Genomic DNA, 16,108 nt, shown 5'->3' with positions numbered 1-16,108 from the left:
CTGGGGTTGAGAAGACATCATAAATGCCTAGATTGCTGCATATGGTAGACATAATCTTGTGAGTGACTGGATTGGTGAGAATGTCTGCAACTTGATTTTGTGTTGATATATGCTTAAGAGATAAGAAACCATGTTGGAACTTTTCTCATATAAAATTGGAAATCCACTTCAATATGCTTTGTCCTTTTATGGAAGACTGGATTCGATTTAATGTGTATTGCTGCTTGATTGTCACAGAATAGATCTATTGGAACTTCTTTGTAGAATCCCAACTCAATGAGAAGAGATCTTATCCATATGATTTCACTAACAGTGTGTGCCATGGCTCTGTATTCTGCTTTTGCACTCGACTGTGTTACTACATTTTGCTTTTTGCTTTTCCATGTAACCAGATTTCCTCAAACCATCGTATAAAATCCTGAAGTAGATTTTCTATCATCTGGGGATCCAGTCCAATCTGCATTTGAGAACCCTTCGATGTTGAAGTGACCATGATTTTTATATAGAAGTCCCCTACCAAGAGCTCCTTTCAGATATCATAGTATTCTTTCAAGTGCTTGCCAATGACTTAGTTGTAGTTTGTTCATGTATTGACTTACTACACTTACTGCGTCTGAAATATCTGGCCTTGTTACACATAAGTAAATAAGTCGTCCCACTAGTCATTGATATTTTCCAATATCTACATCTTTTTTAGAGCCTCCACATAATTTTGTATTTGCATCCATAGGAGTGTCTGCTTGTTTGTATCCCGTCATTCCTGTTTCTTCTAGTAGATCAACGACATACTTCCTTTGGGATGGGACAATCCCATGTCTGGATTGTAACACTTCAATACCCAAGAAATATTTGAGTAATCCAAGATCCATCGTCTTGAATTCTGCACATATTTTCTCCTTTGTTTTCTGGATGCCCTCGGAATCGCTTGCATTTAAAATAATATCATCAGCATATAAAGCTAGAATCACCTTACCTCTCGTTGTATTTTCAATAAATATTGATTGATTTGCAGAGCATTTGTGAACCGGCCCGTCTGATGGCTTGACTAAATTTCTCAAACCATGCTCGAGGGGATTGCTTTAGACCATATAGAGATTTTTTAAGGCGGCATACGGACTCCCCCTCAATCACATACCCAGGTGGTTGTTGCATGTAAATTTCTTCTTTAATATCACCATTTAGAAATTCATTTTTTACATCCAGATGATATATTGGCCATGATGACTTGGCTGTCAGAGATAAAAAGATACGTACTGAGTTCATTTTTGCCATTGGAGAGAAGGTTTCTTCATAATCAATTCCATAGCATTGAGTCTAACCTTTTGCAACTAGTCGAGCCTTCAGTAGTGCAATGGACCCATCCGGATTGTGTTTGATAGTATAAATGCACTTGCAACCAACAAATTTTTTACCTGTGGGAAGAGGAACCAATGGTCATTAAGTGCTTTCATTTCTTCATCCATTGCTGCCTTCCATCTTGGATGTTGCAGAGCCTCCTGATATGACTGTGGAACAGATATGGAGGAAATAAAAGAAAGAAACTGACAACCTAAAGGTGAGAGGCGATGATAAGTAGGGGTGGCTTCGAACCGAGCCGGCTCATGAGCGGCTCGAGTTCGGTTCGGTGTCGACTCGGTTCAATTTGGTATTTCTCGAGCTCAAGCCGAACCCGAGTTTCAAAATTGGCTCGTTTAAATTAACGAGCCGAGCTTGACTAAATCTAGGTTCAGCTCACGTGCCGGGTAGTTAATTTAACGACCAGCGGGATTCTAAGGGATTTTGAATATTTTTGAGAGTCTCGAGACCAGAAGAGAGTTGCGTCGTGGGACTCTCTTCCATTCCATTTTTGTGATTCCTTCTCTACCATTTCCCATGTTTCTCTGTCGTTTCCATGCCATTTCAGCACGATTTTCTCGCAAAAATCGTTGTCCATCAGCAGGGATTCATGGGAAATGGGGGATTTTGGTCTTCATATCCCTCGTTCTCCCTCTCCCTCTTCTATTCCCCACTCTTTGTCTAGAGTTCGATTTCTTCATCTACGATTTCTTCTTCCGCGATTTCTTCCTCTTTTATCTTCTTCCACTTTGATTTCATCATCTGAAGTTCTTCCTCACTAACGAGATGAAAGCGACGGTTCGACAGAAGGAGGTAAGATTTTTATTTAATCTTCTATTTTTTTTTCGTCGCCGACCTAACCCTACAAAAGCTCTAACTCTCTCAATTTTTTTCAGTATCATCCAAATGTATGCGAGGGGAATAAGCAACGCTCAGTTCCATCGGATCAACGAAGCTCATGATCTAAGTAATTAAAAAATACCCCTTTCTCTCCAAGTTTTAATCCATTCCCTTGCACAAAATATGAAAGATCGATTATTGATTTCTTTCGGTGACCCTTTTTTCGTGTTTCAGATGGTGATGAGCAGTTTTAGGGAATCCGATGAAAACGAATCGTATTCTTACAACGCCGAAAGCTATGAATACGCGGATGGTTGCGACGAACCCTTTAGGGAAATGAATGTTTCGAGCTGGGATTTATGGGAAGAATGGATGGGTTGGGAGGGAACCGGAATCCGAGACTACTCATTTCACATCAACCCTTACATCTAATTCCTTTCATCATCATCTTCTTCTTTGATTTTCTTCTTATTCTGTGAATTTTGTCACAACAAAAGGATGATGTTGTTGGAATTATTATTTGGCATATGTTTTGAAATTTTTGTCTTGATCTTCATCTCTTCACAAATTTTCTCATTCCCATATATAATTTTAGCTCTGGAAGGATTAGATCTTCTTTATTTCTCTTCAGCATATAGTGGAAATTATCAAGTTATGTTGCCCCTCTAAGTTCTTTAATGTATCATCATGTTCAAAACTCTGTGTGATGTATTTCAACAACTATGACTTGTTTAATTGCTATTAGTTTCGTATTTCACACTGTAACCGACACTGAGTTTTGCCACTGCTGTTTTGGTCTCTTCTTTCGAGTGTTAGTAGATATCTGTCTTTTAGTGTTCTTATTTTTTTGAGATTTCTGAAGCTTGAGTGAGAGTTTTGTTTTAGTTGTGGCATCTGGAGCATAAAAGTATGATAACTTTATCTTGTCTTTTCTTCTGATTATTCTTTTTTTCATGCTCAATTAATGTTCTTATCTTATTTCCAAATCTATAAGCTGCAATTTAAGGAACAATCCCAGCATTAGATATTTCTTTGTTGTTACTTGAAGCTTCCAACGTGTTTTGCTACCAGATTTGCAAACATTTTGTATTCTCCATTGCTTCCTTTGCTCTTTGCAGTTTTTCCGCCTACCATGTCATTAATAGTTTTTACTGTCAAGTATCCCTTTGGCAAGTGACTGCATCCTTATTCACTTCAATAAATACTGAAAATTTGAATATTTCTACCAGATTCTATTTGAATGACAATAACATGGCAAATATAACAGTGATCTACATTCTGATTTCTATGGTTTCATTTCAGGTGGGTTCAACTTAAGTTAGAGATGCAAACTTCAGAATGTACATAAAACTCTTTCTTAATCAAAGAAATTTTTATCTTAATTGTCTGTATCGGTTGTTTTGGTTGTGTGGCCGTTCGGGCGGTTGCTTTTCTTTTTTCTTCTTCTTTTTGAACTTAAATAATTAACTTAATTTTTTATTCCTTCTGTACAATAGAATATGCCTTAGGAGGATGAATCATCATGAATGTGAAGAATTGTGGAAAGGACTCTAAAAAAGAACTCTTTAATAATTAAAAAATAAAGAGTGGAGTAAATATACTTCTTAGGTAGCTGAAAGGAATATACTTGTTATTAATATGTGACTCTTACCTCATTCGAGGATATTTGCTTGCTTATGTACACAGTTATCTTGATTGATATTAGTATGAACCTATAGTTGGTTGGTGATTGGATTTGGACTTTTGAACTATAGGTTCATATTACTAAAGACTTTTCATAGTTACTTGTAATTGGTGGATGTGGCCAGTGGTCACCAAAGTTCAAACTCCTTCCCCTACCTGAAAATTCTTTTTTTCTTTTTTTTCTTTTTCTAGATTATAGGTTTTCAACGAATTTTCACTTTAAAATTTTATTAAAGTCCTACTTGAAGGTCACAAACACGACTTAACAATGTGGACTTAAAGCAATATGAGAGATGAACGTCTAATGCCCTCCTTTTTCTATTCAATTGGTGAAACGAACTTGCCAACATGAATGATTTTCTGGAACAATATTTTTCTAAGAAATTAAAAGTGAAGGCTCCTAAAAAAACCCTATTTTTCGAGGGTACGCTTCCTGGGAGATAATACTTTTTTCTAAGAATTAGTTTCTGTCTACCTAGAATAGATTTCCCAAGGGGCACGGGACAAAGTTACCCTATATATCTTTTGCAAAAGTGGAAATTATATGGGAATTCATATTGGCCCTCATGCCCAATCTTATATAGGTATTATATACATTGGTTACGTCCAATTTTATGTAGAGGTCATGGCTAATTTTATGTAAAATTTTTGCCTAATTTTATATAAAATTTATTTAATATATAATTTTTGAAAAGTTTTAAATGTATGTTAAAGCTCGAGCTCGGCTCGAATCTCCTCTTGAACTTGGTTAAAATTATTGGGCTCAAACTCGATAACAATTTTAGGCTCGAGACTGGGCTCTACTCGAGCTCGAGTTCGAAATATTTAAATCAAGCTCGGTTCGAACATAGGCAGGTTCGGGCTCGGCTCGGCTCGGCTCAATGCCACCCCTAATGATGAGACACAAAATTGGAAATAGGATGAGAAGTAGAATGTTGAGTTCATGATCGAGGTTCTTTCCGTATAGCAATAGGGCAAGTATCATATTGAGGACCAAAAATAACTGGTGATGAAGGACTTACCTCAGGTGGATTTGTTAACTCGGCATGTGTGGTGTCGGCCACTTGCTTTGGGGTTGAATGATCTCTGTATCACGAGGCACAACCGGTCTAGGGGAACTTGGTACTGAGGATAGACCAGGAGGAGCACTATCAAAATAATATGAGGAGTCTTCAAAGAATGTTACGTCCCTAGACACAAATGAACGTTGAAGAGTAGGACTATAACAAACATAACCCTTTTGTGTTCGAGAGTATCCCAAAAAATACATTTGATAGATTTAGGATCAAGTTTGCTATGTCTAGGTAATGAGTTATGAACAAAACATTGACATCCAAATACTTTCAACAGTAATGAAAATGGATCATCATTCGATAATAATCTAGAGTAGGGAGATTTATTACCAAGAACAGTAGATGATAGACGATTAATAAGAAAGCAAGCCATTAGGAAGGCATGAGGCCAATAAAAGTATGGAACTTTTATGGCATATAACAAACCTCAAGTTACCTCAAGAATATAATGAATTTTTTTGTTCGGCTACACCATTTTTTTAAGGAGTGTAGGCGCATGATGTTTGATGGATAATGCCATTTTCTTGACAAAAAGAGTCAAGGTCTTTTTAAATGTATTCTTTGGCATTATCAAACCGGAGAATTTTTATTTTCTGACCAAATTGTGTGAGTACCATAGCATGAAATGATTTAAAAATGTATGGTATCTCATAACGCTCCTTAAAGACAAACAACCAAGTTGTGGGAGTGAAATCATCAATAAAAGTAATAAAATATTTTGCTTGAGAAATATTAGAGACACTCAAGGGCCCCCAAACATCAGTATGAATTAACAAAAATGGAGTGTCACTTTTGACTTCTGGACAAGGAGAGTGTGTACTCCTTTGATGTTTACTCAATTGACAAACCTCACAACAAAATTCTGACCTGACTTTAAGAGATGGAAACATATAATGAAGAGACTGCAGAAGGATGTCCCAACCGATTGTGCCATAAACGTGTCTCATTTTCAGTAGTAGAAACCATATTGATTTTTGGAACGTCCAAGTAGTAAAGGCCTACTTGTTCATGGCCTCCACCAATCACCTGCTTCGTTACAAGATCCTAGAAGACACATGAAGTGGGTGAGAAGTTAACCGAGCAATTAAAATATTTTGTAAGCTGACTAACAAATAATAGGTTCAAAGGAAAAGTAGGAACAAAAAGAATATCAGTGAGCGAAAGTGATGGGGTGACAGAAGTGGAACCTTTCCCTTGGACTTTGGTTTGAGAACCGTCATCATTGGTAACAAATTTGTGTAAAAGACTCGGAGATAGAGAATGTAATAAATATTTGTTACCTGTAAGATGCTCAGAGGCTCTTCAATCAATTGTCTAGGTTGAAGATGAGGCATATAGCATACCTGAAGCGGTAGTGGCAGCCGTAGTTGCGGAGGAACTAGGAGAAGAACTTAGTATTGTCTTCATTTTTTGAAATAGCTCATACTCTTCGTCAGTAATATTTTTCTATGCAGCTATTGTGTTATGGTCCTGGGGTTAAGTACCTATGCTTTCTGCTCCTAACAGGCCGGTCTTTTGGGTAGTATTGGCTAGGTGCTTAACATTTGGTATCAGAGCAGGCGCTACGTCCTGCGTTCGAGTCCCCGTGCCTGCAGGAGGATCGTACGCCCCTGGCATTGGGCCGTAAGGGATTATGGGATCCTGACCTGGCTCTCGTTGTTGTATTAAGGCCATCGTGGTCGTCGGCTTGGGCGGGTGGGGTGTGATGTTATGGTCCTGGGTTATGTACCTATGTCTTTCGCTTCTAACAGGCCAGTCTTTTGGGTAGTATTGGCTAGGTGCTTAACATTTGGTATCAGAGCATGCGCTACGTCCCGACATTGAGTCCCCGTGTGTGCAGGTGGACCGCACGCCTCTGGCGGGGCACTGTAAGGGAGTATGGGCTCTTGACCCGGTCCCCGTTGCTATGTTAAGGCCTTCATGGTCGTCGGCTCGGGAGGGCGGGGTGTACTGTAATGGTCCTGGGGTTAAGTACCTATGCCTTCCGCTCCTACCAGGCCGGTCTTTTGGGATGTATTGGCTAGGTGCTTAACATGTTGTTGTGGGATGTTCTTCTTTTGTATCACTCATAAAGGCTTGATTATCCCTTATCAATTATGACTTTTCACTTACTTTATGGCATATTTCTTTATAATGGCCATATTTTCCACAGTAAGTGCATGTCCTATAACGACACTGATCTATAGTGTGGCCAAAAAATTTACAATAAGTACATTTGGTATCATCTGTTCCGCCAGCACCAGTCATTCCACCTCTTCCTCTACCCCCTCTATATCCTCTACCTCATCCTCGACTGCGGTCATATGATGATCCTCTACGGTCAGAATACATAGCGGATTATACATCAGTAGTGGAGGAAGAAGTGTCTGGAATATGAAGTAGTGTTGCACACACATCATCAAACTTTGGGACAGCAGAAGCACTCAAAAGTTGACTCTTGGAAATCTCAAGATGAGGTTTAACATTTGCAAGACAAATAGAAGTAATTAAGGCTTCCTTCTATTTGTCTTGGATAGAAATATCAGTGGTTGAGGGCTGAGCTAACTTCCACTCTTGAAGAAAGCCTCTAAAGAGGGCTAAGTACTCATGAATATTTTCTCCTTGTTTAGTATTCAACATTCTTTGGAGAATATCACAGGGTCTATGTAGTGTATCCGGGCATGAGTATGGTTTAGCACATGTCTCCAAAATTTGTTTAGCAGTATCAAGATGAATAACATTACTAGAGACATGTTCTTCCATGCTCATTATTAGTCAACTATTTACCAAAGTATCATTCATCAGCCATTTCATAGAAAAAATATCATCTTCATCATCAGGTGGTCCTCTGGTAGTGAGGTGACCAAGTAGGTCTTTTGTTATAAGAAACCTCCGAACCGATGTGGACCAACTCATAAAATTTGATACCCCATGTAAGGGTATGGTGGTGATTCTCAATATATCACCTTTGATATTCATATTTTTGTCAGCCATGACAGGCCTTTCTTCAAAAATATTTTCTAATAATAACACCAAGTAGTAGTACAACTCGATGTATGGGAAAATTTAGCATCAATGCTAAATTATTATTCTTATTTTCTTTTCCAAAACCACTCATAAGAGGCTCAATAACATTCTTCTATATCAGGGAACTCTTATCCCACGGAAAAAAATTCCAATAATCTGATTATGGACTGGTATCGGTAAATAGCTTTCCAAACCAATAAAACTGTTTTGATAGCTCCTTCTAGATAGAGAGACATGCACATCCATAACATAATAAGATGAAATAATTCACATATTCATCCTTGAATCATCTTCAAAATTCTAAAACTAGTAGCATAAAAAAAATTTTGAACACTTATCTCTCGGCTTGTGTTCTTCTTTCATAAAAGAGCCTTCTTTGAGTGGTGTTGATCATCACTTCTCTAGAGCATTCCTTTGATGAAATATCCAAAAGATAATGCTCTAATACCATGTTGAATTTAGGATCCCTTTTCTATAATTCCGAGCAAGAGAAAGAAGAAAGAAAAAAAGAGAAAAGGGAAGAAGAGCTCTCAGGTAGAGAGAAGAAAAAAAATAAAAGAGCAAAGAGAGGTTGCACCAAGAAAAGGGAGGAAAAGAGAGAGAGAGAGAGTAATTCGATAATGAGATGAGTAACTTTATTAACTCAAAATTACAACACCTCTATTTATAGTAGAGGAGGAGGTAGAGTCCTTATACACTTAGATTCCAACTCTAACTCTCTAAGATAAATCTATTTAAACCAAACTACTAGAAGCATAATATGAGTTGAACTAGAACTCTTGCTTTCTTCACGTGACTATAGGGGTGAAGGCCAGCTAGTAGCCTTATCCTTGTGGGTCTCTCATGATCCTCCATCTCATCTTGATAAGGTTGATAGCTCATGAGATATTTTTGGGTCCCACTTCATCTTCAAGTCTTCTAACTCAATTCTGCTTGTGCTTCTTGATTCCTTAACTCGTGCTTGCTTGGGTGAGGACTCTTCTTGGTGTCCGACGTCCTCTAGGACTCTTCTTGGTGTCCCAAGTCCTCATGGTGGGTCCCACTAGCTCGAGCATCATGGTGGGTCCTACCAGCTCGAGCACCATGGAGGGTCCCACATTGTAACAAAACAAAATTCAAGGCCATAAACCTCTTGTTATGTACCTTAGTACCAAACGTGTTCAATAGGTCTCCACATGTAACATTGCTAAGGAAATCTGGGAAAAACATGAGGTCACACATGAAGGCACTTCTAGACTAAAAGACTCTATAATTAGTCTTTTGATAGCCCAATATGATGAATTCAAAATTGTTGAATTTATGGAAAAGAGAAATACTTCATTAACTTCTATAATCAGAGTACATGAACCTCTATTTATAATAGTGAAAGGTAGAAGAGTCCAATTACAATAAAACTACCTTTGTCCCAATTACACCCAAACTCTAACACTTAAATATAAGTCCTAGCATAATTAAATAAATCAATATAGATAAAAGACAAACATAACTCAAACTAGAACTCTTCTAGGATGTGACCATAAGATAAAGATGCCTTTGTGAGTCCTTCTTGATCTTTCAATTTATGTGATAAGGATGCCAACTCGTGGTAATCATGGTGGGTCCTACGTCTTTTATGCTTGGGCTCATCTTGTGGGCCTTCCTTGGTCATGTGGGCTTGGGCCTATCTTCCAACACTCCCCCTCAAGTTGGGGGTGAGAGAACAACATGAACTCCCAACTTTCTATAAATGATGTATAAAATCTTTTTATATAAAATGACACATCTCAATATGCCTTCATATTCCAACACTCCCCCTCATGCTGTTGCGCCATTCCATGAGGCCCTGCTGGCATAAAATTAGTGAGAGTAAAAATCACTCCTAGCCGGTAAGTCATTGCTCCATACTCCAGTCCAAATGTTGGATGTAGGGCACACTCCGTCTTCTGTAGGTAGTGTGTCTATCGGTATTGCTCTGAAGTGTCCACTACCGTGTCTCTCCATAGGATAACAACTCTCAAGTGGTAGGAGTATTAAAAGCCATTACAGGGGGGTTGTGGGTTTATTTATAATGGTATCCCAATTCGGACACCGACTCTCATGTTATCCCAATCGTGATATTTTTGAGAGTTAAATTTATCATAGGGGAGTACCTTTGTAGTGGTCTGCTTGTTTTGGTAAATCTCCTGAGTTCAGTCACAGGAATATTCTGATTTACTTCTGGGGGTATTTTCTCTTGGTCTTCCTGAGTAATATTCTCCATCTCAATAGTTGTAAGATTTCTCAACTGAATCACTTCAGACTTCTTGGCTTCATCAATTGTGCTCTTAGACTCTGTTTTTAACCTATCTTTATACAAGACACCTTCATGGAAGATCACATCCTTGATTCTGATAACCTACAACTTTGGTCATCCGAGAAGCGCTAACCAAACTCGGTACCACCATAGCCAATAAAGAAACATATCTTAGATTTAACATCAATTTTACTTCTAACAGTAGAATCAATATGAATATAAGAAATAAAACCAAAAACTTTCAAGAAAGAAAGGTGTAACTCTTTGCCGCTCCAAACCTCTTCTGGTATTTTGCAATCCAGCGGTGTTGAGGGACCTCTGTTGATCAAATAGGCAGCGGTGCTAATTGGCTTAGACCAGAACATCTTTGGCAATCCCACATGTAATCTCATGCTCCTAGCACGCTCGTTCAAAGTTCTGTTCACCCTCTCAGCCACACCATTTTGTTGAGGTTTTTTAGGAATGGTTTTCTTTATATTGATTCCAACACAGTACTGCTTAAAATCATCATCTATGTACTCTCCCCCATTATCTAATCGCAAACACTTCACCTTCAAATCTATCTCATTCTCAACCACTGATCCTCATCTCTTGAAGGTATAAAAAGCATCAAATTTATTTTTAAGGAAATAAACCCATACCTTTCTTCTTGTATCATCAATAAATATCACATAGTAGTTCGAACCACCAAGAGAAGTAACAGTTGAAGGCCCCCACACATCTGTGTGAACCAACTCCAATTTTTATGCCTTTTGCTCCTTTTCTGCCTTAGAAAATCTAACCATTTTCTGCTTACCAAAAATACTGCCTTCACACAAACTATTGTTTACAATTTTCAACCCTAGTAGCTTCGCTTTGGGCTGAAGCACTTTCATTCCCTTCTCACTCATGTGACCGAACCTATAATGCAACAAGTTAGAATCAGTAACAACATTAGCAATTGCAAATGTGTCACTATAACTGGAAGTGATGTAAAGAGTTCTAACTTTAAGTTCTCTCGCAACAACCATGGCTCCCTTAGTGACTTTCTAGGCAGCACCATTAAAAGTCATATTATGAACTTCATCATCAAGTTACCCTACTGAGATCAGATTACGCATAAGCTTTGGCACATGTCTCACCTTGTGAATTTTCCACACTGACCCATTTGACATCCTCAAACTGACATCGCCAATATCAACAATATGCAAAGGTTCTCCATCAGCAAGATACACCACCCTGTGATCTCCAACAACATAATTCTCCATGATCTAACAGTGCGCAGTGGAGTGAAAAGAAGCTCTAGAATCTAACACCCAAGAGTAAATAGGGCTATCAATTGACAAGAGTAAAACATCTTGTATCTCTTCAGTCACCGCATTTGTAATATGTTTTTTCATTCTTCTTTGGTGCTCTGCAGTTCTTCTTTATGTGACCAGACTTGCCACAATTCCAACAATCCACTTTCCTTTCAAATTTGGACTTGCTTCTTCCATTCCTTGACTTCCCTCTACCATTGCCCTTGTTTGAATTCCTCTCGAAGTTCCTGCCCCTAGTATCGACACTTAGGACATAATTAGATATTGATGATTCTCTAGAGTCTTTTCTACAAATTTCCTCTTTGAGAATGGCATCCCGAATATCAATAATGATCAACTTCCCGTTGCCTACAGAGTTGCTGACCGCAACCTTCATAGGCTCCCAACAATTTGGCAAAGACTCCAAAAGAATTAAAGCACAAATCTCATCACCAAATTTAATTTGTACGGATGTCAAATGATTGACAATCGTGCTAAACTCATTCAAATGCGCCCCTGATGTATTTTTTGTCATCTTTAATTGAAGTATTTTTTCATGAGATGTACCTTATTGTTTGCAGAAGGCTTCTCATACATGTCGGACAAAATCTTCATCATCCCAGTAGTGGTTTTCTCCGATGCCACGTTGTGAGCAATATTCTTCAAAAGTGTTAACCGGACTACTCACAACACTTGTCTATCGAGGATATTCCACTCATCATCTTTCATACCTTCTGGTTTCATATCTAGAAGTGCTGCAAATAAATTTTTACTGTAAAGATATTATTCAATCTGCATCTTCCAGAACTCAAAATCCATACCATCGAACTTGTTGATTCCAAGTGTCGATCCTTCTTTGCCAGCCATTGCTCTCAATCACTAACCAAGGCTCTGATACCACTTGTTAGGAATTAAATGCCATAATTCCAAACTAACGAGAGCAATAATAATCAAAGTGGAAGAAGGTAAAAACAAGCATGATAAAGCACAACAAGATTTATACAGGTTCACTTCAAGGTAAGACTACATCCTGTCTTCCATGGCTGTATTAATCCACTATGAAGATGAAATAATTTACAAAAGAAATCGTACACTTATTGGTATTTCTCTCTAACCTCTCGGGCTGCAATTCGAGATGCTCCATGGATTAAGATTATTAAACCCTAATAGCGACGACCCCAATTTAAAGAGAAAGCGAGAGTAACCGCATTACAAGAGTGAAATTTCCAAACTGCCCTTAATGAAACAACATTTGATCCATGACCAACTCAGCGTAAGGTGTTAATTAGGCTCCACAACTTAACATTCCTCACATTGAGAGGGATTTGTAGAACCAAATATGATATCATCCACATAGATTTGGATGATAATCAAGTTTTAATCATGGTTCCTAGTGAATACTGTCTTATCTACATTTCCTCTCTTATAGCAACTCTCTTTTAATAATTCGCTAAATGTCTAATATCATGTCTCTAGGAGCTTGCTTTAACCCATATCAAGCTTTATTTAATTTGTATACATATACAAGTTTTCTCATCAAAACCCTTGGGTTGTTCAACATATACTTCTTGAATGTACCCATTTAAAAATGCACTCTTTACATCCATACTATTTGCCACCGGAGCATATGTTTCTTCGAAATCAATACCTTCTTCCTGGTTATATCCTTTGAAAACTAAGCTAGCTTGATTGCTCATTACTTTGAAGGCACTATTTTCCTTAGTTTCATGAGTTGCTCTCCTAGTTGCAATTTTGCCTTTAGTGTCACCAATGATTTGTTCTAGAGGATGATCAACCATGAACCTATAGTTCTTTGGCTCCATAGGTGGTTCTTCTTGGTTATTCGGGTCATTTAGGTTCTTTTCAAGATTTTTATCTTGAGGTTAAGATCCCAGGGATGAATCGAAGGTGTTTCCCTCTTTGTCATCTGAAATTGGAGTTGGGGTTGGATTTGGAAAATCGGATTGGTCAAACTCAACAAGAACAAACTCCTCTCCTCTCATAGATGTCTTGTTATAAACTCTATATGCTTTATTATGAGTAGAATATCCCAAGAAAATTCCTATATCAGATCTAGAGTCTAACTTCCCTAAAAATGTTTTTGGTTCTTTTAATATGAACACTTAGCATCCAAAGGTTTTTGGTTCTTTTAATATGAACACTTAGCATCCAAAGGTTTTAAAGTAAGTAATGTTGGGATGGTTTCCCATATACAACTCATATGAGGTTTTGTTGAGAAGTGGCCTTTTGCTAACTTGGTTAATGATATAGCATGCGGTGTTCAGAGCTTTGGCCCAAAACATGTGGCATGTTATATGCATGAAGCTTAGCTCTAGCCATTTGAATTAAGGTTTAATTTCTTCTCTCAACAACACCATTTTGTTGAGTTCAAGGAGTTTAAATGTATGGTCTACACCATGCTTTGTACAATATTCCTCAAAGTGTGAATTTTCAAATTCTCCACCATGGTCACTCCTAATTTTGACAATGCTATAACCATGTTCATTTTGAAAATTTTCACATAGTTCCGTAAAGGCCAGAAAAGCATCATCTTTAAGAGGTAGGAAATCCACCCATATGAATTGTTTAATTTAGGATCCCTTTTCCAATATTCCTAGCAAGGGAAGAGAGAAAGAAAAAGGAGAAAAGGGGAAGAAGGCTCTCAGGTAGAGAGAAGAAGAGAAGAGGAAAAAGGTGTGTGCCAACCAAAGAGAGAGAGAGAGAGAGAGAGAGAGAGAGAGAGAGAGAGAGAGAGAGAGAGAGAGAGAGAGAGAGAGAGAGAGAGAGAGAGAATTGTAGAAATTAATTAATTCCAAATTACAACACCTCTGTTTATAGTAGAGGAAGTGATAGAGTCCTTATACAATTAACCTTTAAATCTCCTAATTACATTCCAACTCTAACTCTCTAAGATAAGTCTATCATGAAAGGATAACACAATCTAATAGAGTTCTAACATAAGTTGAACTATAACTCTTCTTCAATAACGTGGACATAAGGGAGGAGGTCAGCTCGTGGCCTTATCCTTGTAGATCCCACATGATCTTCCAGCCCATATTGATAAGATTCCAGCTCGTGGTATTTTTGTGGGTCCACTTGATCTTCAAGTCTTCTAAATCATTTCATCATGTTCTTCTTATCTTCCTAACTCGTGCTAGCTTGGGTGAGGACTCTTCTTGGCATCCCACGTCCTCATGGTGGGTCCTACCAGCTTGTGAACCATGGTGGATCCCACACTGTATCACTCCCCCTCAAGCTAAGGGTGAGAAAATATCATTGATGCCCAACTTGCTGCAGATGGTAGACATAATCTTGTGAGTGACCGGCTTGGTGAGAATATCTGCAACTTGACTTTATGATGATATATGCTTTAGAGATAAAAGAACACTTGGAACTTTTCTCATATAAAATGGCAGTCCACTTCAATATGCTTTGTTATTTCATGGAAGATTGGATTCGATGTAATGTATATTGCTACTTGACTATTACAATATAGATCCATCAAAGCTTCTTTGTAGAATCCCAATTCAGTGAGAAGAGATCTTATCCATAGGAGTTCACTAACAGTGTGCGCCATGGCTCTGTATTCTGCTTCTGCACTAGACCATGCTACTACATTTTGCTTCTTGCTTCTCCATGTAACCAAATTCCCTCCAACCATTGTACAAAATCCAAAAGTAGATTTCTTGTCATTCGGGAATCTGGCCCAGTCTGCATATGAGAATCCTTCGATGTTGAAGTGACTATGATTTTTATAGAGAAACCCTCTTCTTGGAGATCCTTTCAGATATCGTAATATCCTTTCTAGTGCTTGGCAATGACTAAGTTGTGGTTTGTGCATGTATTGACACACCACACTTACTGCATATGATATATCCGGCCTTGTTAAACACAGGTAAATAATCTTCCTACTAGTCACTAATATTTCTCGATATCTACATCTTCTCCAATACCTGTACATAATTTTTTATTTGAGACCATACGAGTGTCTGTTGGTTTGCATCCCATTATTCCTGTCTTGTCCAGTAGATCAAGGGCATACTTCCTTTGGGATAGCACAATCCCATGTCTGGATTTTAATATTTCAATACCCAAAAAATATTTGAGTAGTCCAAGATCCTTTGTCTTAATTTCAGTACATATTTTTTATTTTGTTTCTTGGATGCTCTTGGAATCACTTCCAATTAAAATGATATCATCAACATATACTGCTAGAATAACCTTGCCTCTAGGTGTGTTTTTAATAAAAATTGAGTGATCGCTAGAGCATCTATAAAATCCGCTCGTATGAGGGCTTGCCTAAATTTCTCAAACCATGCATGAGGGGTCGGTGTAGACCATACAAAAATTTTTTTAGTCCCATCAACTACATACCCAGGTGGTTGTTACACATAAATTTCTTCTTTGATGTCCCCATTCAGAAAGACATTTTTCACATCAAGTTGATATACCTACAAGGAAGAATTACCTACCAGAGATAATAACACACGTACTGAGTTCATTTTTGCCACTGGAGAGAAGGTTTCCTCATTACCAATTCCATAAGATTATGTATAGCTCTTAGCCACGAGTCGAGCCTTCAGCCGAGCCACAAACCCATCAGGATTGTGTTTCACAGTAAA

At 38.0% G+C, this 16,108-nt stretch overlaps 1 protein-coding gene across 1 annotated transcript; it reads right to left on the bottom strand.

The window, feature by feature from the left end:
- Window positions 1–398: 398 nt before the first annotated feature.
- On the bottom strand, window positions 399–1,219 carry LOC137959530 (uncharacterized). Its single transcript, XM_068806893.1, has 4 exons — window positions 1,198–1,219; window positions 887–1,045; window positions 790–816; window positions 399–526 (listed from the first exon to the last, which is right to left on the bottom strand). The coding sequence occupies exons 1-4, from the start codon at window positions 1,217–1,219 to the stop codon at window positions 399–401; spliced, it is 336 nt and encodes a 111-aa protein (XP_068662994.1).
- Between the last annotated feature and the right edge of the window lie 14,889 nt (window positions 1,220–16,108).

This window comes from Aristolochia californica, unplaced genomic scaffold, assembly GCF_029961685.1.
Source record: "Aristolochia californica isolate CCGP_79_NKW_82.1479 unplaced genomic scaffold, dmAriCali1.0.hap1 SCAF_3, whole genome shotgun sequence".
Taxonomy (NCBI): Eukaryota; Viridiplantae; Streptophyta; class Magnoliopsida; order Piperales; family Aristolochiaceae; genus Aristolochia; species Aristolochia californica.
The sequence above is the reverse complement of the archived record's forward strand: the minus strand, read 5'-3'. Positions and strand labels throughout refer to the sequence as shown.

Coding starts and splice junctions, on each gene's coding strand:
- LOC137959530 (XM_068806893.1), bottom strand. CDS start 1,219: ATGGCCAATATATCATCTGGAT. Junction 1,046..1,197: donor GGCCAATATATCATCTGGAT/GTAAAAAATGAA, acceptor TGAGAAATTTAG/TCAAGCCATCAGACGGGCCG. Junction 527..789: donor ATTGTCCCATCCCAAAGGAA/GTATGTCGTTGA, acceptor GATATCTGAAAG/GAGCTCTTGGTAGGGGACTT.